A 15,693-nucleotide genomic window follows, 5' to 3' on the forward strand; every position below is an offset into this window, starting at 1 on the left:
TAATTTCGGTCTTATATGACTTTACTATTGCCAAAGATGTTGGGTTTTATCTTTTACTTCAGATTGTTGGTGTCTGGTTATGTGTATTTTAGCCATGCAGAGACCAGGTGTTGCTCATCATGCTTTTTGTATCTGCTTGATGCTACATTTTAAGTTAAAAAAACACCCTTTATCAAAAATTGCAACACCACATAAGAGTATCTCCTGGTTCAAAAGCTTTACGTTGTTAATGTCTTTCCCACCCCGCTTCACACCACATGAGGCAATCAAGTTTTCAAAAAGGTCTCGTGCGACGACTACTTCCCTGACATCGATAAGTTCTTCGGCGACATGACTTCTAATGCTATTGTGGATGCATCTTATCTGTTTTATTAGGGATCACTCCAACAACTTCTGTTCTAGCAATTGATTTACATATGTTACCGTTATCATAAATACTCAATTACATGTCTAGTTTGAGTAGTATTTACATTCGTTCGATCATCGTGTTTATTATGTTCATCATGATTTATCTAAAATATTTCCGGATTAAACTTATTGGTAAATTGCTATATCTCTAACATGAATAACTTTTATAAATAAACTAACAGTTAGATACTAGAAACCTTGCGAACCAACGCATCGCTGGGTGGTTAGAAGGACAGTGGTATTCTCATCCCACTAGAGTTTATGCCCTAGATTTGACACTGGTGCTCGCATTTTCTTATATTTATTTCAGACCTTCCGCTCATAGAGCTAGGGTGTGCGTGCGTGTGTTTATAAAGGTGAGTGTATGTGTGTATTACTGTACTAAAGAAAATACTAGAAACCTTTTCCCCTTTTATGTATAGGGTATAAAATAAGAAACTTCTTTTTCCTTCGTACTTGCATAACGAAACTGTGTATGTATTTTCCGTATTTCCATCAGGCGGTTCGCTTCGTCGGCGTCAGCCGGCCTGCGGGGCACCGGCCACGTTGTATTAACCGGAGCCGGCCCAACCTTCCACCCGCGAGCTAAACCCGACCAAGGGGAAAGCAGGGCCACCGTTAGCGCCTCCTCTCCCCGCTCCGATCCGGATCTCCCCATCCATTCCGGCGAGCCCTCGCCGCGTCGCTTCCACGCGACCCTACTTCCTTAATAAATTCAACCTCCCCGCCGCTGCTCCCGTCAAACCCCGAATACTACCTGACTACTTCCTCCCCTGCCCGCGCCGCCTCCCGAGCCCGACAAACCCTAGGCGACGCCCATGGACTTCGAGGCCGACGGCCGCTTCGGCAACAAGCGCGTGCACAACCGCCTCGGGCCCGCGCCCGGCGCCGCCTCTTCGTCTTCCTCTACCAAGGTCTGCATCCATTGGCGCGCTGGGCGATGCAATCGCTTCCCCTGCCCCTTCCTCCACAGCGAGCTCCCTGAGGCGGCCACCACCAAGCGCCCGAACCAAAGGGATGGCCCCGGTGGGCACGTCTGGCGCAACCCCAACTCAGGAGGAGGGGGCCGCGGCGGCGGCGGCTTCAACAAATGGGGGAGGGGCCCCGGGGGTGCAGACGGTGGCGTCAGGCACAAGGTGCCCGACCGGCCCTGCAAGTTCTTCCTCGCCGGAGACTGCACCTACGGCGAGAAGTGCCGCTACCCGCACACATATTGCATGAGCAATAGCATCACGCTGCTCACCCCTCTCCAGGGCCACGAGAAGGTACTTCATCTACAGATAAGACCGTCTAGTAAAATTCGAAACGTCGGTCATCAAATGCTGTGCGTCCTTTCAGGTTGTGACAGGGATCGCACTGCCTGCTGGGTCAGACAAGCTGTATTCTGGCAGTAAGGATGGAACAGTGCGCCTTTGGGATTGTCAAACTGGACAGGTAGCTGAGGCATCATTGAATTGTATCCTTGGAAGGATTCTGTGTTCTGTATGACAATTTTCAGTACCTTTATTTTCTATATGGTGTGTGATAGTGTGCTGGTGTCCTCCCCGTGGGGGGTGAGGTTGGGTGCATGATCAGCGAGGGGCCATGGTTGTTTGTTGGAATACCTGATGCTGTCAAGGTAGGAAATGGTGCTTGAGATTTGTGATTTTAACCCAATGCTATTGCTATTCCACATGTGTGTCTGACTATGAACTGTTGCTGCAGGTTTGGAATATGCAAACTCAAGCAGAAATGAACCTTACCGGGCCGACTGGACAAGTCTATGCACTCGCAATTGGCAATGAGCTACTCTTTGCCGCAACACAGGTAAACTACCTTCCTTTTGGCTTGTCTTTGGAACTAGCATTTGTCCTGGCAAATATAATTTTCATTAATGATGCATTCTCTCGTATTACACTTGGTGCAGGATGGAAGGATTTTGGCATGGAGATTTAGCACCGTGACAAATTGTTTTGAGCCAGCTGCTTCTCTTACCGGGCACCAGCTTGCTGTTGTTTCGTTAATAGTAGGGGGAATGAGACTTTACTCTGGCTCAATGGATAAAACCATTAGAGTAAGGACTGAGAACTTGTGCATTGTTGTTCACACATTCTTAGATACAGTTAATGCAGTAGGCTTTGATGCATGCATCAGATCATGAATTTCTGTTAGCTTGTAACACTTCCATCTCTTTAGGTCAACATCTGTTTTATCCTCTGTGTTTCTTCTAATGGTGGATCATGGAAGTATGCACATGCAAAGTAGACCCATGTATTGCACATAGTTATACACTTCTGACTGTTCTCATTAATTTAAGAGGTAGGCATATTGGTAATTAGTTCGTGACTTCATCTGGAGTCACGAGTCAGATGTAAAACAGATGATGCCTGAGATTTGTGCTACTATGTAGTCAGAATAAATGTAACTATACAAGCAAAGCTGGCATCTAATGTTTGTGCAAATCTGCATCAGGTTAGGCACTGTTACTATGGGTGTTGCAGTCCTGCATCACGTATAACTTTAGAATTTAGAGTGGCCGCTCACTTCAATAACTTACTGTGAGTTTACATGCACATTTTATGGTGATATCTCAACCGGCATGTGGAACATTTGTAACAAGTACTTCGAAAAAAAACGTCATCTACATTAGTGGGAAGGCTCCAATCCCAACAAATAAAATAAAATACCTCACTGCTGTAACACTTACATATGGTGTCTGATGCTGTGGGAACTCTGTTATTGCCCTGTTGTTGAATTTTTCCTGGTACTTTTGGTATCCCCAATCTTGATTCAACATGAAGTATCTCTTCTTTCTTAATGTGCACGATTTTCAGTCACCTGGACTTATTTTGCTTCACGCGACAGATGGTACTTTAGCATTACATTGTTCAATTAAGATCAGAACATGTTGTCGCTTTGGTTTACTCCCATTCTACAAATAATATTAAGAAAATGACAAATATTTCAGGTATGGGATCTGGCAACGTTGCAGTGCATACAGACTCTTTCTGATCATACGAATGTAGTTATGTCTCTACTATGCTGGGATCAGTTTCTGTTATCTTGTTCTTTGGATCAAACAATAAAAGTTAGTCTCTATCCTTGTCCCCTTGTTATCGAATGGTTCTACAAATTCTTACATTCCTACTCCATCCGTCCCAAAATTCTTGTCTTAGATTTGTCCAAATACGGATGTATCAAATCACGTTTTAGTATTAGATACATCCATATCTAGACTAATCTAAGACAAGAATTTTGGGACGGAGGGAGTATTACACATTTGTCCTTTTCAATACAATTCATACTTGTAAGTTCTATTTTTCTTAGGTCTGGGCGGCTACAGAAAGTGGAAACTTGGAAGTAACATATACACACAAAGAGGAGAACGTATGTGCCGACACTCTTATACAGTTGTCATGTTGCGCAATTGCAGTTTGTTTTGTTACCACCTTTCCTGTTAACTTCTGATTCATCCTTTCTTTGGCCCTTTTTTGTGTGTAGCGCTGTTCTTATTTATGTCCTGCTTCAGTAATATACAGTACAATTAATAATCTTATAAGATCTTGTTTACACTCCTTCGAACTTACTATTAGGATTTCCTCGTCATATGCTAAACATATTCAGAATTTTGCACATGCAAGCTCAACATCTATATGGTGTCAGAAATCTACATACATCAATCCATGTCAACTTGTCTACCATTGAACTTGAATATTTGAACCAGACCAGTAAGTGAACTGGTCAAATGACTGTTAAGTTCAATAATATTGTTATTTTATTTTTAGAATTGTGTATTCACTATTTGGTTGGTATACAAGCTATTGCAGTTGACTAAGGTCCTCGAAGCAAGGGTTAATTCGATAAAATACTACTCCCTCCAGTCGGGTGTATTAGTCGGCTCGATAATCCTCATATATTAGTCTCCCAAGCAATAAATCCCTTGAAAATTGAGCGCTCTCCTTGTTTTAAGGGACGTCTTGGTCGCCGCACTATGGTTCTCCTGACTAACAAACCGGGCTTGAGGGAGTATTCCAACTCAGCTTATTTGAAAAATGACGCTACAAAAATTAATGCCAACTTCTAATAAGCCCTTGGATGCCATTAATTGGCATGAACACGCTAAAATGCCAATTTATGTTTCTTCTGTTCTCAGTTAAATTGCCACTCCCTCTTTCCTCTCACATCCTATCTTCTCCACCACCGGTGGCCGTGCACTAGCAAGCTCGCCGTCCTTCCTACTATTCTTCCTGTATCTTCTCCATCTTCCCGCCTGTCCTTTCTGTCCATGCCCAACTGTAGAAGCTGACATGCTCGGCTGTGAAGCATGAACAGATCTGGCGCACAGTGTGGCTGGGTAAAACGGAAGTAGCAACTACCCATGGAAAATAATAGGCGATGGGTAAAACAGCGGCTTGCTGCGAGCTTCGTAACTGCATGGTCCATGCTGGTGGTGATGGGCACTGAGGTGGCAACCATGAGCCCATGAGAGTGAGCCGATGAGGTGAGGGTTGGAGAAAGGGAAGAAAGGAGCAGACGCGGACATTTTGGTCTTGAAATTATCAGAATGACATATCCAAGTGGTTTTTTGTTATGGCCTTTCTCAAATATGCATAGTTAGTAGTGTCATTTGTTGAATTAACCCGAACAGGTTCATACCAGGCTCGTGATCTGGTTTCAATAAATATGGTCTAAAAAACAACACCCCAGGTAGAAATAAACTACCTTGACAAAGAGATTACTGCTCCTGAAAAGAAAGAACTATAGCCAAGGAAATGTGGGCAGCTCTCGGGTTGTATGGCGTGATTGATCATCCATGCGGTGTTGACCTGCTGGAGAAGCAGTGTTGGAATTCTTGCTTAAACAGGAGAAGCTCCACTCACCAGTTCTTGGTCTCAGAAAACTTGATCTAATTGTTGCTGTTGGGTCATGGGATTTATGGTGGGAGCGTAGGAAACTGGTACATGGGGAGGCCACTCAGATAGCTATGGTGGTAAGATCATTGGTTATGCAGCGGCCTACTCACCAAAAGCAGCTGTTAAACAGGGTGTCTGGACACCTACTCCAAGAAATTTCGTTAAACCAAATGTGGATGCGGCATTTGATGCCGATACACCACAAGGAGCCGTTTGCGCTGTTGTTCCTGATGGCTCGGGGAAATTTATAGCTGCTGCTGACAGCCATATCAAATGGTGCTCTGATGTGCTAACAGCCAAGGTCACAGCAATGGAGCATGGGTTGAACCTAGCACAATCCTTATGATGTAACCGATTGGTTGTCAACTTGGATAGCTTGGATGTAATCTCGGCGTTTAAGGATGGAGCTGGATTTGCTGGAGTTGGCGCGGCGTTCTTTGATGACTGCTATCACATAGCTTGTGAATTCCAACAAATTCAGTTTGAGCATTGCCTTAGACAAGCAATTTTTGTTGCTCATGAATTTGCTAGGCGATCCTCCTGCATCTATTGTTCCTTTGCTTGTAAGTGAAGTACTTACCACCAATAAATGAGAAGGAACGATGATTTCAAAAAACTACCTTGACAAAGAGATTACTGCTCCTGAAAAGAAAGAACTACGTAAACAAGAAGCTTCAGTTAGCCAGCAGACATCTTCATAGAGGCTTACCTTTCTTCGTAGCCACTGACATTGAAATGCCTAAGAGTCTTCATCAAGAGTGTGTTTGAGAACACTAGATACCTTTCTTTATTCGTACCAGTTTGATCCTTTTCTGGACTGAGTGAAGTGCCCTACAAAAGAGTTGCAGATTGCATGCAGTTCAACTTGTATTCACTGACCATATTGTTTCTCGTAACCTTCCACCTAGCCACCACCTGAAAGAAAATGAGAACAAGATACATGTGATTTGAGGATTCCAAAGCATGATATTTGGGCTGCACTTGCCCTGCCCGCACAGTTTACAGTTGATATCACCCTCCCAGTTTTTCCGTTTCAGTAGGCTTCCCGAGGGGTTTCTGTTTTGGAAAAGCTGCCAGAAAAATTCTTTCCAGAGGTAATCCCCCCTACAAGATTTTTGAACCACCATTTAGTACTCCCTCCGATCCATATTAATTGTTGCAGACTTAGTACAACTTTTGTACTAAGTCTGCGACAATTAATATGGATCGGAGGGAGTACCATCTTCCCCCTTTTGTAGTTATCATTGCCATTCAGAAGAACATTTCCCTCCGAAACATCCCTCCAGTTAGAAGATCTGTTCGACTCTTGCTAATGCCCTTGTTTGATAGGAGTAATCGATACACCTTCGAGCCTCCGAGCAATACTTATGCAATGATTTTGTACCTCATGTTCAACGACCAGATGGGTCTCAAACTCCCAATTGTTTGGCTTGCTTGGTGTTTGAATCAGTACTCAATTTTAGTCTTTGAAGTTCAAGCATTTGCTACTCGCTGAGTTCATCAAATAAGTCTACGAAATCATGCTTTGTGATCCTCACAAAATTTGGTAGAAGGTAATTGAAGATCCGTTAGATCTCAAGAATTACTAACATTTCTGCATGCAAATTTTCTTAACGAAATATTTTTCTCGTTGCAAAGGAAAATTAATATTATCAATCTTATAAGTTACATAGAAATGTGGTGACAAGCTGAGGTTTGTTCTAGTTCTATCAACTGAAGTTAGTATGTACTCCCTGCGTTAACTAAAACCACACAAGAATTCTGGAACGGAGGGGGTAGGAAATTGTAGTGTGTGGGCTAACCTTTAAGGGCTCATTTGGTGGTTGGGGATGAAAAGGCTTGGGCAATAAACCCCTAAGGGGGGATTTCCATGCTCACCTAGGATCCCCTCACAACCACGGGTTGCTGTTTGGACACCAAGGGAAAGGGAAAAGGAAGGTTGTCTCATTGACACGGGATGATGAAGGCCAGAACTGAAGAAGCGAAACGAGATGTAGCAGTAGGAGGAGGAGGCGCTAACCTAGCAACCTTGGTCGACGGAGGAGGACGACACCGCCTGGCCTTCCCATCGCTGGACGAGACAATAGATCTGAGGTGGATCGAATCTTCGGGGAAGGAGAAGGATGAAGCCCAACCATGGCCGTCGGTAGGTGATTTTGGAGGTGCATCGTTGAGGGTTGACGCAAGAGAAGGAGGCGGTGGTGCCGGTCGCTAGGCAGAGAAATCTGCAGATGGTGCGCCGTCATTTCTTGTTCTTGAGAGAGGACGAGCCGAGGGTTTCCTCCCGGACCCTCAAGACATGGAAATTTCCTTGTGGAAACGACGCGGACAGGGATGGAGAATTCATGGTGGTAAGCAACCAAATGCTTCGGTTGTTTTCCACCGGCCGACTTGCCGCATGAGCTCTACGCCCCGGTTTTTGACAGGGATCCCCGAGGAATCCCATGCGACCAAACAAGCCCTAAGAAGGCGTAGCAACTAGTAAGGCCCTCGTCTACATGCACTTAAGTGCTCGGCAGCAGCCAAATACGCTGCTTTGGCGGCTTGGCTATCGGCAGCCAATGAGTTCCTGTGGCCAGAAAACAACCTTTGACGAGAAATAGACGACTCCTGTGAGGAATCGCGATCAGCATCGCTTGCGGGATTTTATGTGGTCGTCTCCGGTAGGATGTCGTTGTCGCTGGCACCAACATTAGTGCTGGTGCTTGCTGCCACCACGGCTGCTGTTTGTATGTGTGGTGGCTTTCACAGAGTGCCAGAGGAAACCCTACACAGATAATGCAGCAGCTGTGGGCTCGGCCATAGTGCACTGATGGGCGTTCTCTCCCTTCAGCACTATTCTTACTCTGATCTCTCATTCACGCCTGCTAGTGGGACAAATGGGGTGTCACCGTGGCAATCGTCGCCACTTAAAGCAACCAAGGGGCTGGCAAAACGCTGCTTAGCACTATTTTCACTCCAATCTCTCTTCCACACCTGCTAGTGGGTCAAATGAGATGTTGCCATGGCAAACGCCAAGGTGCCCAGGCGCCACTGAAGTGACCAAGGTGCTGCAAATCGCCTGCTGAGTGCCTAGCACCCCTTTTAATCCCTTTCAGTAGGCAGCTATGGTGGCTTGTTATCTGATTCACAACGTGTAGGTTACAATACAATAGCTTCTATCTTCTCAAGAATATGCTTCTTCTCTTGCATGATCTACCTTACCAAAAGTTTGGGAATTATGTTCTGCTGTATCTACGATCTGATTGCTTTGTTCCGTTTGTAGGGTGCACTTGCTCTTACTGGCATGCCTGATGCACAATCAAAACCTGTGCTAGTATGTTCATTAAATGACAACACTGTCCGCCTCTATGACCTGCCATCGTAAGAAAGTTACCATACTAAGATCATTTCTGTTTTCTTTACTTCTGACGTTTTTCTGAAGTGACTCTCCTTTGTTTTATAGGTTCAGTGATAGGGGGAGAATATTCTCCAAGCAGGAAATTAGGGCAATACAAACTGGACCTGGTGGTTTATTTTTCACTGGGGATGGAACCGGTGAGCTGAAGGTTTGGCAATGGATTATTGATGCCTCCCAAACCTGATGGATATAGCGTACTCTAGATTAGTTTCCCAATGTATGTTAAGCGGGATTTCTCAAGGATACACATAATGAGTTGAGGTGTTGTTGGCGATCAGTTCAATTTTCGGTTATATCCTACATTTATTCTCCCAAGGATATGAGACTCCGCTGGATCGGATTGCAGTTAGAACACATGCAGAGGGCCCATGTAGTATCAATATGAAAAGCTAGTCTTGTTCTGGAATGGGTTCGACGTCGGGGGAATAATTCCTTGTAATTTGCAAAGCACGGGAACATGGAAGTGTCTCATTGCTTTTCTCCGATGTGCTGATAGCTTCAAAGGATGTATTAATATGAGGATTTTGTTCGGCCGCATTTGGATTGGGGAAACTTGAGATTTTCTCGCGGCAGTTGTAAGTGCCATCTTTTTTGGATTAGTTATATGTTGGGTTCGTTCACTCACGCATGCCAATTGCTCTTTTCATTGTATAATAATTGGGTGTTCATAACTAAATATAGAAGCATTTCTTCTTGAAGCACTGTACAGTGAAGACTTCACCCTATATTGCCCTGCTGTATGCACATTCCTAGAAGTTAATTTGGTGCAAAACAAATGCCTAGTTGGTTGTGATTTCTAACCTTTTGATGGCACGATCAGAACTAGGGTCAATATTTGAGTTTCCAAGAAGGAAAGGGAAAATCACCTTATACCGAGTTCTAATTTAGAATAGTAAAACTGAGCATAAATCGAGCTCTTTCATGCCCCCAGCGATTTTGGTCGTTGGATTTCGCGTTTGAACCGTCTGTGGCCGTCAGATCTTTTTTTTTTGAACACCCGTTTTTGGCGAGTGGGCTGGCTGTCCTAATGAGCTGCTATTCTGGGGACATTTTTTAAGGCGTGCCTTCCTAAGCGCTAGTTTGCCCATCTGGTGAAAGGCCATCATGGGCTTGGTTCAAATTCATGCAGTCATGCAGGAGCTCTTGAGGCGATTTGGCAACTATTCTACAATTCCCCGCGTTCCATCATAGCCGCTGATTATTGCACGCACGTGGGGAAAGGTAATGAACTCTAGACGACAACCCGGGTTCCAGGTTCACCCGAATGTTTTCTCAAGGCCTCTTGAACTTGTATGGTCTTGGGCGTTGTAGTACATGGGAGCAGCAGACTGATTTACTAGTAGTATTATACTACCTATACCCTTAACTTGGTGGCTGACAGAGGAAGTGTTTCCTAGTTCAAGTCACCTGCCGTGCAGCCACTATATTTCAGCGGAGCATACACACTGGTAGAAAAAGAGGCTTCCGTCCAGCCCCATTAGTCGCGAAACTGTAGGAACCGCGACTAATGAAGTCTTTAGTCGCGGTTCGGCAGACGAACCGCGACCAAAGGCCTGGGCCCAGGGCGCTCGGTGGCCAGCTGGTGCACGTGAGGGGCTTTAGTCGCGGTTGGCAGGCCAACCGCGACTAAAGGTGCGCAAAGGCCTTTAGTCGCGGTTGTCCAGGCCAACCGCGACTAAAACTCCTCCCCTATATATACCAGTTCAGCACACTCACTTAGCCATTTGGTGCCACTTCTCTTCACAAGCTTCACAAGGGGGTGTAGGTTTGCTTTTGGTTCCTCTTATGCACACAAGGTGTTTGATGAAATACCCTAAGAGGGTGAAACAAACATGATATGAAGTGTTGGAGCCACACTTGAGGTTCCTCATTTATTTTTTCCTCCTCGATCGCGGTTAGCAACTTGAACCTTTCATGCATGTGTGTCATTGATAAAATATGCATGTGTGCAGTTCATTGTTTAATTTATATTGTTTGTAGCTAGTTAGTTTAACAAATGCATGATGGTTAATTATATATTTTATATTATAATAATGCAGATGAATCGGCAATGGATGTACGGTAACCGACTCTCCGGCGAGTTCACTACGGGTTTGAAAGATTTCCTCGTAGTGGCTAATGCGAACAAGTAGGGGGGTTTTGTTATCTGTCCATGTGTTATCTGTAAGAATCAGAAGGGTTACTCTTCCTCAAGAGATGTTCACATGCATCTGCTTCGGCACGGTTTCATGCCAAGCTATAATTGTTGGACCAAGCATGGAGAAAGAGGGGTTATAATGGAAGAAGATGAAGAAGGGGATGATTTCATCGATGAAAGCTATCTTGCTCATTTCGGTGATACTTTCATGGAGGATGCTGAAGGTGAAGGGGAAGGTGAAGAAGAGGCACGTGATGATCCCGTTGATGATCTTGGTCGGACCATTGCTGATGCACGGAGACGCTGCGAAACTGAAAAGGAGAGGGAGAAGTTGGATCGCATGTTAGAGGATCACAGAAAGGCGCTGTACCCCGGATGCGATGATGGTCTGAAAAAGCTGGGCTGCACACTGGATTTGCTGAAATGGAAGGCAGAGGCAGGTGTAGCTGACTCGGCATTTGAAAACTTGCTGAAAATGTTGAAGAATATGTTTCCAAAGGATAACGAGTTGCCCGCCAGTACGTACGAAGCAAAGAAGGTTGTCTGCCCTCTAGGTTTAGAGGTTCTGAAGATACATGCATGCATCAACGACTGCATTCTCTACCGCGGTGAATACGAGAATTTGAATGAATGCCCGGTATGCACTGCATTGCGTTATAAGATCAGAGGCGATGACCCTGGTGACGATGTTGAGGGCCAGAAACCCAGGAAGAGGGTTCCCGCCAAGGTGATGTGGTATGCTCCTATAATACCACGGTTGAAACGTCTGTTCAGGAACAAAGAGCATGCCAAGTTGTTGCGATGGCACAAAGAGGACCGTAAGTCGGACGGGGAGTTGAGACACACCGCAGATGGAACGCAATGGAGAAAGATCGACAGATGGTTCAAAGATTTTGCAGCTGACGCAAGGAACATAAGATTTGCTCTAAGTACGGATGGCATGAATCCTTTTGGCGAGCAGAGCTCCAGCCATAGCACCTGGCCCGTGACTCTATGCATCTACAACCTTCCTCCTTGGTTGTGCATGAAGCGGAAGTTCATTATGATGCCAGTGCTCATCTAAGGTCCGAAGCAACCCGGCAACGACATCGATGTGTACCTAAGGCCATTAGTTGATGAACTTTTACAGCTGTAGGGTGGTGTCCGTGTGTGGGATGAGCACAAACAAGAGGAATTTGACCTACGAGCGTTGCTTTTCGTAACCATCAACGATTGGCCTGCTCTTAGTAACCTTTCGGGACTGTCAAATAAGGGATACAATGCATGCACGCACTGCTTACATGAGACTGAAAGTGTACATTTGCCAAATTGTAAGAAGAACGTGTACCTTGGGCATCGTCGATTTCTTCCGAAAATTCATCCAGTAAGAAAGAAAGGCAAGCATTACAACGGCAAGGCAGATCACCGGCCGAAGCCTGCGGAACGCACTGGTGCTGAGGTATTTGATATGGTCAAGGATTTGAAAGTCATCTTTGGAAAGGGTCCTGGCGGACAATCAGTTCTGAAGGGAGCTGACGGGCACGCAGCCATGTGGAAGAAGAAATCTATATTCTGGGAGCTAGAATATTGGAAAGTCCTAGATGTCCGCTCTGCAATCGACGTGATGCACGTTACGAAGAATATTTGCGTGAACCTCCTAAGCTTCTTGGGCGTGTATGGGAAGACAAATGATACAAAGGAAGCACGGCAGGACCAGCAACGTTTGAAAGACCCTGATGACCGGCATCCAGAATGGTTTCAAGGTCGTGCCAGCTACGCTCTGACCAAAGAAGAGAAGGTCATCTTTTTTGAATGCCTGAGCAGTATGAAGGTCCCGTCTGGATTCTCGTCCAATATAAAGGGAATAATAAACATGGCGGAGAAAAAGTTCCAAAACCTGAAGTCTCACGACTGCCACGTGATTATGACGCAATTGCTTCCGATTGCTTTGAGGGGGCTCCTGCCGGAAAATGTTCGAGTAGCCATTGTGAAGCTATGTGCATTCCTCAATGCAATCTCTCAGAAGGTAATCAATCCAGAAGATCTACCACGGTTACAGAACGATGTGATCCAATTGAAGGAAATATGCCCTAGAGGCAATAATAAAGTTATTATTTATTTCCTTATAATCATGATAAATGTTTATTATTCATGCTAGAATTGTATTTACCGGAAACATAATACATGTGTGAATACATAGACAAACATAGTGTCACTAGTATGCCTCTACTTGACTAGCTCGTTAATCAAAGATGGTTATGTTTCCTAACCATGAACAAAGAGTTGTTATTTGATTAACGAGGTCACATCATTAGTAGAATGATCTGATTGACATGACCCATTCCATTAGCTTAGCACCCGATCGTTTAGTATGTTGCTATTGCTTTCTTCATGACTTATACATGTTCCTATGACTATGAGATTATGCAACTCCCGTTTACCGGAGGAACACTTTGGGTACTACCAACGTCACAACGTAACTGGGTGATTATAAAGGAGTACTACAGGTGTCTCCAATGGTCGATGTTGGGTTGGCGTATTTCGAGATTAGGATTTGTCACTCCGATTGTCGGAGAGGTATCTCTGGGCCCTCTCGGTAATACACATCACATAAGCCTTGCAAGCATTACAACTAATATGTTAGTTGTGAGATGATGTATTACAGAACGAGTAAAGAGACTTGCCGGTAACGAGATTGAACTAGGTATTGGATACCGACGATCGAATCTCGGGCAAGTAACATACCGATGACAAAGGGAACAACGTATGTTGTTATGCGGTCTGACCGATAAAGATCTTCGTAGAATATGTAGGAGCCAATATGGGCATCCAGGTCCCGCTATTGGTTATTGACCAGAGACATGTCTCGGTCATGTCTACATTGTTCTCGAACCCGTAGGGTCCGCACGCTTAAGGTTACGATGACAGTTATATTATGAGTTTATGCATTTTGATGAACCGAAGGTTGTTCGGAGTCCCGGATGTGATCACGGACATGACGAGGAGTCTCGAAATGGTCGAGACGTAAAGATTGATATATTGGAAGCCTATGTTTGGACATCGGAAGTGTTCCGGGTGAAATCGGGATTTTACCGGGTTACCGGGAGGTTACCGGAACCCCCCGGGAGCCATATGGGCCATCATGGGCCTTAGTGGAAAGGAGAAAGGGGCAGCCCAAGGTGGCTGCGCCTCTTTCCCCTCCCCTAGTCCTATTAGGACTAGGAGAAGGTGGCCGGCCCCCCTCTCTCCCTTCCCCTCCGAGGAATCCTAGTTGGACTAGGATTGGGGGGAGGAATCCTACTCCCAGAGGGAGTAGGACTCTCCTGCGCCTCCCTCTTTGGCCGGCCAGCCTCCCCTCCTCTCCTCCTTTATATACGGAGGCAGGGGCCCCTCTAAACACACAAGTTGACACAAGTTGATCCACGTGATCGATTCCTTAGCCGTGTGCGGTGCCCCCTGCCACCATATTCCTCGATAATACTGTAGCGGAGTTTAGGCGAAGCCCTGCTGCTGTAGTTCATCAAGATCGTCACCACGCCGTCGTGCTGACGAAACTCTTCCCCGACACTTTGCTGGATCGGAGTCCGGGGATCGTCATCGAGCTGAACGTGTGCTCGAACTCGGAGGTGCCGTAGTTTCGGTGCTTGATCGGTTGGATCGTGAAGACGTACGACTACTTCCTCTACGTCGTGTCATTGCTTCCGCAGTCGGTCTGCGTTGGGTACGTAGACAACACTCTCCTCTCGTTGCTATGCATCACATGATCCTGTGTGCGCGTAGGAAATTTTTTGAAATTACTACGAAACCCAACAGTAACCATAATATGTGACCTTTTGCCCATTCTCGGTTGCTGCATCAAAGCGGACACCACTGTTTTGGTTGGTGCTCTTTTTATCTTGGGCGATCGTGTAAAATGTATTCCCATTTATCTCGTACCCTTGGAAAGTCGTTATAGTCGAAGATGGTGTCTTGGCCAACATGTACAGCTGATCTACAACATCATTGTCATTCATTAAATGTTTTCTCAACCAACTGCCGAAAGTCTCCATGTGGGCCTTCCTAATCCAGGATTCAGGCTTCCCCGGGTTGTCCGAGCGTAAAATATTCTTGTGTTTCTCAAAGTACGGAGCCACCAAGCTGGAATTGGTCAGTACAGTGTGGTGTGCTTCAGTCAGAGAATGGCCGTCCATACATATCGTTGATTTCCTTCCGATCGTGCCTTTTCCACTTAGTCTCCCCTCGTGCCGCGATCGAGGAAGACCAATCGGCTTAAGGTCAGGAACAAAGTCAACACAAAACTCAATTACCTCCTCATTTCCATAGCCCTTGGCGATGCTTCCTTCTGGCCTAGCACGGTTACGAACATATTTCTTTAATACTCCCATGAACCTCTCGAAGGGGAACATATTGTGTAGAAATACAGGACCGAGAACGAAAATCTCTTCGACTAGGTGAACCAGGAGGTGCGTCATAATATTGAAGAAGGTTGGCGGGAACACCAACTCGAAACTGACAAGACATTGGATCACATCGTTCTGTAACCGTGGTAGAACTTCTGGATTGATTACCTTCTGAGAGATTGCATTGAGGAATGCACATAGCTTCACAATGGCTACTCGAACATTTTCCGGCAGGAGCCCCCTCAAAGCAACCGGAAGCAATTGCGTCATAATCACATGGCAGTCGTGAGACTTCAGGTTTTGGAACTTTTTCTCCACCATGTTTATTATTCCCTTTATATTGGACGAGAATCCAGACGGGACCTTCATACTGCTCAGGCATTCAAAAAAGATGACCTTCTCTTCTTTGGTCAGAGCGTAGCTGGCACGACCTTGAAACCATTCCGGATGCCGGTCATCAGGGTCTTTCAAACGTTG

The 15,693-nt window shown here is 45.4% G+C and overlaps 1 protein-coding gene across 1 annotated transcript; it reads left to right on the forward strand.

Moving 5' to 3' along the window:
* Positions 1–958: 958 nt before the first annotated feature.
* Positions 959–9,324, forward strand: LOC119317429 (zinc finger CCCH domain-containing protein 17-like). Its single transcript, XM_037591876.1, has 9 exons — positions 959–1,673; positions 1,747–1,842; positions 1,937–2,026; positions 2,113–2,214; positions 2,315–2,461; positions 3,356–3,475; positions 3,715–3,774; positions 8,566–8,663; positions 8,746–9,324. Exons 1-9 carry the CDS (start codon positions 1,227–1,229, stop codon positions 8,882–8,884), a joined length of 1,299 nt encoding a protein of 432 aa, XP_037447773.1. The 5' UTR covers positions 959–1,226; the 3' UTR covers positions 8,885–9,324.
* The last annotated feature ends 6,369 nt before the right edge of the window (positions 9,325–15,693 follow it).

Source organism: Triticum dicoccoides, chromosome 6A (genome assembly GCF_002162155.2).
Source record: "Triticum dicoccoides isolate Atlit2015 ecotype Zavitan chromosome 6A, WEW_v2.0, whole genome shotgun sequence".
In the NCBI taxonomy this organism is placed as follows: Eukaryota; Viridiplantae; Streptophyta; class Magnoliopsida; order Poales; family Poaceae; genus Triticum; species Triticum dicoccoides.